The 8,261-nt window shown below is 36.7% G+C and overlaps 1 protein-coding gene across 2 annotated transcripts in view; it reads right to left on the reverse strand.

The window, feature by feature from the left end:
• Positions 1 to 2,606: 2,606 nt before the first annotated feature.
• Positions 2,607 to 8,261, reverse strand: part of rgs7b (regulator of G protein signaling 7b) — a 95,488-nt gene continuing 89,833 nt past the window's right edge. Inside the window, exons 15-18 of one of the 2 annotated variants that reach the window (XM_051667908.1) lie at positions 8,099 to 8,261; positions 7,909 to 7,998; positions 4,652 to 4,686; positions 2,607 to 3,581 (exon numbers count right to left, since the gene is read on the reverse strand). The exon at positions 8,099 to 8,261 is cut by the window's right edge and continues 24 nt beyond it. In XM_051667908.1, coding sequence (XP_051523868.1) covers positions 4,666 to 4,686; positions 7,909 to 7,998; positions 8,099 to 8,261 — 274 coding nt within the window. In that variant the 3' untranslated portion in view covers positions 2,607 to 3,581; positions 4,652 to 4,665. Of the gene's footprint in view, positions 3,582 to 4,651; positions 4,687 to 7,412; positions 7,999 to 8,098 lie in introns of those variants that run through there. The other variant, XM_051667907.1, reaches the window with a different exon arrangement.

Below are 8,261 nucleotides of genomic sequence, written 5' to 3' on the forward strand. Positions count from 1 at the left end.
GAAATTATACTAGTGAAAATGCACATGTTTGATATCAGTAATTAAAGGGATAGTTCACTCCAAAATGAAAATTCTCTGATAATTTACTCACCCTCATGCCATCCCAGATGTGTATGACTTTCTTTCTCCTGCAAAACACTTTTGAAGATTTGTAGAGAGAGATCCAGGCTCAACAGGTCCTTAGAATGGGAGTGGATGGTGATTAGATATTTGTAGGTCCAAAAAGCACAGATAGTCAGCATGAGAGTAATCCATCCTATCTCCAGTGGTGACATTAATGACTCTAAAGTGAATCGATCACTTTGTGTGCGGTAAAGAATTATATTCGAGCACTTTTTAACTATAAAAGATCGCTTCCAGTCAGGCGTTGACGAATGGCCGAATTCACCTGAGTGCTCCTGTGACGTAAGCATGATGGCAGGCGAACTGACACGTGACAGACACACAACCAATGAGTCAAAGCAACGTGCCATCATGCTTGCGTCACAGGAGCACTCAGGTAAATTCAGCCATTCGTCAGCGCCTGACTGGAAGCGATCTTTTATAGTTAAAGTGCTCGAATATAATTCTTTTCTGCATACAAAGTGATCGATTCACTCTTATGCTGACTATCTGTGCTTTTTGGACCTACAAATATCTAATCACCATCCACTCCCATTCTAAGGACCTGCTGAGCCTGGATCTCTCTCTACAAATCTTCAAAAGTGTTTTGCAGGAGAAAGAAAGTCACACATTCCTTTAATTACTGATATCAAACATGTGCATTTAAATGAATTATATCTAGGGATGTCCCAATACTGGCATCGGGTCCGATACTGCACTCATGTACTGGTAGGTGACAGCAAACAGAGCGTAAATTCACTTTGTAGTGTGAGGCACAAAGAGAGTAAATAGCAGCCTTTGCGTCACGTAACGACCAGCTTTTCCAGAGTGGGAAGCTGGCGTCTTATGGAAGAGCTCCTTGTTCAAAACAACACAAAAACACTTCAAAATAAAAGCTCAGCCTCTGTACTGCAGCACTTTGTGATCAAATATAACTCCAGTGTATTTTAGATTGTGCTGTAATCTTCTGAATAAAAGCACTTCATTTGATAAAAATAATACAATATCATGTTGAAAATAAATAAATTCATTAAAACTTTAAACACCGTTTTGATGATAAAATTGAAAAAGGGGGTATCGGGACATCCCTATAGATACAGTGCATTCATAAAATATTCAGAACCCTTTTTTTCACATCAATCTACACTCCATACCCCATAATGACAAAGCAAAAACCAGATTTTTGATAACTTTGCAAATGTATTAAAAAGAAAAAAACTGAAATATCACATTGACATAAGTTATAAGTATTCAGACCCTTTGCTATGAGATTTGAAATTTAGCTCAGGTGCATCCCATTCCTCTGGATCATCTTTGAGATGTTTCTACACTTTGATTGGAGTCCACCTGTGGCAAATTCAATTGATTGGACATGATTTGGAAAGGCACACACCTGTCTATATAAGATCTTACAGCTGTAAATGCATATCAGAGCAAAAACCAAGCCATGAGGTCAAAGGAACTGCCTGCAGAGCTCAGAGACAGGATTGCGTCAAGGATCCAGGGAAGGCTACAAAAACATTTCAGCTGCTTTGAATGTTCCCAAGAGCACAGTGGCCTCCATAATTCTTAAATGGAAGAAGTTTGGAACAACCAGGACTCTTCCTAGAGCTGGCAGCCCGGCCAAACTGAGCAATCGAGGGAGAAGGTCCTTGGTAAGAGAGGAGACCAAGAACCCGATGGTCACTCTGGTTGAGCTCCAGAGATCATGTGTGGAGATGGGAGAAACTTGCAGAAGGACAATCATCACTGCAACACTCCACCGATCTGGACTTTATGGCAGAGTGGCCAGACGGAAGCCTCTCCTCAGTGCAAGACACATAAAAAAGCACCTAAAGGACTCTCAGACTGTAAGAAACAAGATTCTCTGGTCTGATGAAATGAAGATTGAACTGTTTGGCCTCAATTCTAAGCATCATGTCTGGAGGAAACCAGGCACCGCTCATCACCTGCACAATACCATCCCAACGGTGAAGCATGGTGGTGGTAGCATCATGCTGAGGGGGTGTATTTCAGCAGCAGGGACTGGCAGACTAGTCAGGATTGAAGGAAAGCTGAACGCAGCAAAATACAGAGATATCCTTAATGAAAACCTGGTCCAGAGCACTCAGGACCTCAGACTGGGCCGAAGGTTCACCTTCCAACAGGACAACGACCCTAAACACACAGACAAGACAACGCAAGAGTGGCTTAGGGACAACTCTGTGAATGTCCTTGAGTGGCCCAGCCAGAGCCCGAACTTGAACCCAATCAAACATCTCTGGAGAGACCTGAAAATGGCTGTGCACCGACGCTCCCCATCCAACCTGACAGATCTGCAGAGAAGAATGGCAGAAAATCCCCAAATCCAGGTGTGCAAAGCTTGTCATACCCAAAAAGACTTGAGGCTGTAATCGCTGCCAAAGGTGCTTCAACTAAGTACTGAGTTAAGGGTCTGAATACTTTCAGTTTTTTCTTTAATACATTTGCAAAGTTATCAAAAATCTGGTTTTTGCTTTGTCAGTATGGGGTATGGAGTGCAGATTGATGTGAAAAATAATAATTTAAAGCATTTAGCATAAGGCTGCAACGTAACAAAATGTGCAAAAAATGTAGGGGTCTGAATACTTTCTGAATGCACTGTATCTAAAATTCATATCCTGCATGCAATTAAATGTCAAAAGTGTGTGCTATAAGTATCCATACAGTATATTACCCACTATACTTTTTCATCCATACCTTACTGTTCATACATGATTAAATCTATACATGACTGTCCATAAATTAACCTCTGTACATATATCCATCTATACATTAATATTTAAACCTCACTACCCATCTATACATTATCACTCAACCAAACAGTCATCGTTTTTCACTCTGTGTGTGTTTACATGTTTATAGAGGGTGATAAACATTCTGATCCATCTGTTATTGTTTATCATATGCACTTTGGCTTCATCAGAAAACATGCTGATTATCCAGGATTTATGCACAAATTTACAAAACATACAGAAAACAAATGAAGTTCTTAAAGTATAAAAATAAAAATAAATGTAAGAGGTGAGAAACCGCATCTCGACATCAAAGCGCTCATTCCAGAGGGACGTTATCTGTGCTAACGGCAAATCAACCGTAATATATGTATAGTGCTTTCATACAATGAAAGTTTATATTCCAACAAACATTATACATTACAATTTGGAGACGGCTTAAATATTTGCTTTGTGTTCAGTTGGCAATGGGCAGCTGAAACTCAGGAAGTCGACTGATGTTCAGTAGAAATGGCTTTTCTGAAAAACTTTTGCAAATTCAAGTCCGTAAAGTCCAGAATGAATCGACATCACATAAAAGAGGTGATTGGGGGGGAGAAATGTTGAAAAGGAAAAATACCTCTGCTCCCGGGACATGCAGTGAGCGCTCAACTGGTCTGATGTTTAGAACAGTGAGCAGTAAATAGATGAATGTACAGATGAGCTGTAACGGAGCCTCAACAGAAGCTGAAAAAGAAAAACATAAAACCCCAATCAAACTCCATTAATAACAGCGACCACACTCTTTTTTTCAGCAGCTTTGGTTCCGGAAGTATTTTTCCTTTTTTTTTTCTCTCATTTGGCATTAAAACAGACATAAATCTATACATTATGCTTCAGAAATAATATTACTAGAAAACAAGACAAAAATATCAAAACATGAACCTTCTAGTGCACGCATTATCAAATCAATGTAAAAAAAAATGAGTTTGATTTACTTGCATAAAATAGACCTCATTACTAAAATAAAAAACAATCCTAGAATTTTGTGGTGTTGTTTAACCCTTTAAGCTCTGAATGTGTTTTTAAAGATTTCCTGTTTCAGTGGCATACCCAAAATTAAAGGCTTATAACTCCAACAAAACTTACTTTTTTCTTATTTTTCTGATTTTACATTATATATCTCTGGGTGTAAATAAGGTGGCTCCGAAAATCTACTTTTGATTTGTTCCCAATCATGTCAACTGTATCTGAGAATTTTTTTTTGTTGATACGACAAAGCAATCAAAAGTTATAACATTAGAAATATAATTTATCGTGTCCAAAAGCCTCTCCAAACAAATAAAACATAATAATTGTACATAAGAACTAATTACACATGCAAACACAACAATGACTAAAGGTTTGCATAGCATGCAGACATGATTTTAGTAATGAGATTTCACAGAATGAGTTTCATTCTGTGTCATTTGAGTCATCATTGAGTCTGTGTCATGTATTTGGCGCCATCTCCTGGTGGCCATATGTAACATTGTGCTTCATGTGGATTATCTAATGATCTGTGCATCTGATTATCTTGTGTGTGGACTCCTCTAAATAATGATATGTGATATTTTATGTTCCTTTTAATTTTCGTGAAGTTATAAGCAACACCAACATAATTGTCAAAGACATATACTTAGCTATTACTCGCTATATTTTTGTCTGTGAGTAAAACAAATAGACTGGTTGTATTTTACTCTTTGAGAACTTTCCATCCAAGCTTAAAGGGTTAATTATTCAAAACAGTCTATTACTGTATTTATTTAAAGTCTCACCTGTCATTCAGATGCTAGAAAAGATTCTTGCTTTTCTGTGAAGAAAAAAAAAATCCACAAAAGAGAGAGAGTGAATGTTCAGCGTTGATCAAAGGCACAGAAACAACCATGAAATGACCATTTAACAGCAAAACGACAATCTAAATAATTTGACTTTCAGAAGTCATCATTTATCTGTAAGCTGTTTGGACGCTGGACACGACTAACTGATCATCTCTAGAGGTTTGGTTTGTTTTATTATGATGTTTTATTTCTGTTATTTCTCATATTATACATTCATATGGAACAGAATCATGTGATTAGTCATAGTGATATGTTTCATTGAAGGAATATTTCAACAAAAAATGACAATTCCGTTCTCATTAACTTGCCCTAATTTTGTTCCAAACCTGTATGTTTTATAGTTTTCTTTTTCGTGGAATACATAATGGGAATTTTTGAAAAATCTTTACACAGCTTTTTTCATACAATGACAGGATCAAAAACAAGACAAAAATAAATAAATAAATAAAAAGTCATATTGACTACTATAATGATACTATGTCTTATAAAGCCATATAATAGTCATTATTAACTGAAACTTTTTCTACTGAAGTCAATGATCATCATTCTGGTTTAGAACAAAATGAAGGTGAGTAAATGATGACAGATTTTTCATTTTTGTGTGAACTATACCTTTGAAACTCTGGTGCATTTCTGGGCTGCTGCCCGCAGTTTTTCATGCTGAAATTTAAAAGCTCACCATTCACACATACTGTGGACTAATTGCAAAAAATTGGTCTAATTTTTCAGAAAAAAAGTCTCTGATTATTCATAAATAATATGTAATTCTGGTTCTGTTCACTCTACATCACTTTGAATAGTCTCATTTTATTCCACTAGATGGCAGAAAGCACTAGATAAAATATTTTTCCTCTATCAGATTCCATCACAATATACAGATCTGAAATGTAGGTGGCGCTCTAACACATTTTATCCCTCACAGATGTGCTCGTCCATAGACATTCAGTCTAATTTTCAGTTCAAGCACCACCCTCATTATTTCATTGAATATCTCGGCCTCTTGCGATGATATACAACAATTTATCATCAATAGTCAAAACGCATATTTCTGATGATTTGTTTTGCATGCTTTTCCTGCGGGACTGCATATTTTGTTGTGGACGTCAAGATATTAACATTGGATTATTCACACAAGCAAGCTCACAGACAAGTAAACAATGGCTCAATTTTTAAAGAACTTCTTAAAATAAAAGCAGATATAAAGTTTTTAGCTATTTGGTGCTTACAGCAGCAGTTATCAGTGCATAAAAGAGACGTTTGTATTTGATGACTTACAGAAATCATACTTCACTTTGTGATTCTTTTGAAAATCTTTTGAACTGTGGTATTAGTGCAACAAAATAAACTATACAGTCACATTCCTGAGAATGAGAGCTTTCATTTGATATATGACTTGTCCATTTATGTGCTATGTGAAAATTTTATATAAATATTTCTACCCCATTACCTCTAGGGGGCGCTAATTTTCAATGCGAATGATTTAAGGCCTTATTTTGTTATTTTAAGTAACATAAATGCAGAAGTGATGGTATCTCCAGGTAAGTTCAGATTCTAATCTTTCAAATGATACCTCATATGCCTGACTTACATATACGGAGACTTTAACGTTTTAAACGTAAACTTTTGTCACTATATGGTAAAAATCTGTGTTCCAGTGACACACTTACAATGGAAGTCAATGGGGTCCATTTTTGGAGAGTTTAAACACAGAAATGTGACGCTTATAATTTTATAAAAACACATGAATTCTTCTGTTAAAACTCGTGTATTATTTGAGCTGTAAAGTTGTTGGGTTTTAGGGTTTGTTGACATTACATCATCATTGTAACCAAGTTGTAAAATTGTCTCTAACTTTCCACAGATGCTGTTAGTAAGTGATTGTAATCACAGTAAAATCATGTTAACACACATATTGTTTATGTCTTGTGTCTATACTTTTGAAACAGTGAGTATTTTAATGTTTACAGATTATTGACCCCATTGACTTCCATTGTAAGTGTCTCACTGGAACACACATTTGTGATTTTTTTAAATTAAAGAATTCAACACTGACACAAATGCTTTCGAACTTGTATTGAACCCGGAATATTCCTTTAAGACAAATCTAAGCAAAACAAATACACTAACACCGGTTGATAAAATCTGAAAAGACCCCAACACACACACACACACACACGAGTATATTACTAAAACCAGGTGCACAAACCAGACATTGAAAAATTGAGTTTTCCATACGGATCTCTGCACAAAATCAAAACGTCTGTCAGACTTACCACAAAAATCAGCTTTGGCTTTTCCTGTTTTATAACTTCAAAACAAAATTGAAAGCACAGAATAAAAACTGAACACAAAGAGAAATACAAGAACGAACAACAGAACAAGAGATGTGATGGGGAAAAAGCTGTCGTTAATTTAAACAGACGTACAGCAAAGAAGGTGATAAACAAATGAACAACTAAAGTGTGAAAAACAGAATGGTGACAGAACTGAAGAGAAATGACATCTATAAACCCATCTGATTTCAGTATCAAGTCCCGCCCACTGAGACAGGAAGAGACCATCTGACTGACATGTAAAGCGACCAATTACATTTCATTTAATGTGCCATTTAGGGTCGGGATTATCTAAAAAAAAACAAGTCAAAATAATACTTACATGGGTGGAAAAAATCATTCAGAAAATGGTGCAGCCACAGAAATTCAAAATGTAGGTTGAATTACCTCTATTTATTTGTCAAATCATATATGTATATATTTTTAAATGCCCTCATTAATGTTAAAAATGTACACATATAAATCAGATCCCAGAACATATGTTGCCCTGTAATAAAAACGTTCATTTCTGACCCTGAGCAGCAGAAAACATCAAAAAAGCCAATTTCTGTCCATCTGAAAGTATTGATTATTTCACAGGTGTAACTGTACAAAACTAATTAGAATATACATTTTTACATGTGAATCTATTTTACTCACGACAAGTGCCTAATATCTTTCAAATGTGCCGGGTTGATATTATTAGCACTTTTGCACACTGACAAAGTTCCAGTTTTAAGTGCAATACACATCAGACATTGAGAGGTTCAAGACCAGGAATGTCTGGAAGTCTCTGAGAGGAAATGTGTGTGTTTAGAGTGCAGCTGCAGTTGTGTGATGCGAGCGCAACAGCGGTTAGATCGCCGTTTCCAGTCGTTTCACCTTTTTCTTGGCCTGCAGCATCTCCTGGTAGGCACTGGATCTGATGAAGCGACTGTAAGAGTCACTCTTCATGAGTTTGTAGATGTGCTCCTGACGGATGAATAACAAACAGTTACGTGAAATATTCAAGTTGCAAATTATTCATCAAAACCCAAAACAGACCAGAAATACTGGAGGGGTGTGATCAGACCTGAGCGTCTTCGAAAGCGTAGCGTCCGGGATCTTTCACGTTCCGTGTGGTTTTTTCGTAACTCTTGGAGTCGACGTTGATGGCACTCTGAGCTCCAGGTGCAAGAAACTCTTCCCAGATCTCCTGCACCCTGCTGGGCACCTCACGGATTGGACGCTTCTTC

The sequence above is a fragment of the Myxocyprinus asiaticus genome, chromosome 32 (genome assembly GCF_019703515.2).
Source record: "Myxocyprinus asiaticus isolate MX2 ecotype Aquarium Trade chromosome 32, UBuf_Myxa_2, whole genome shotgun sequence".
Taxonomy (NCBI): Eukaryota; Metazoa; Chordata; class Actinopteri; order Cypriniformes; family Catostomidae; genus Myxocyprinus; species Myxocyprinus asiaticus.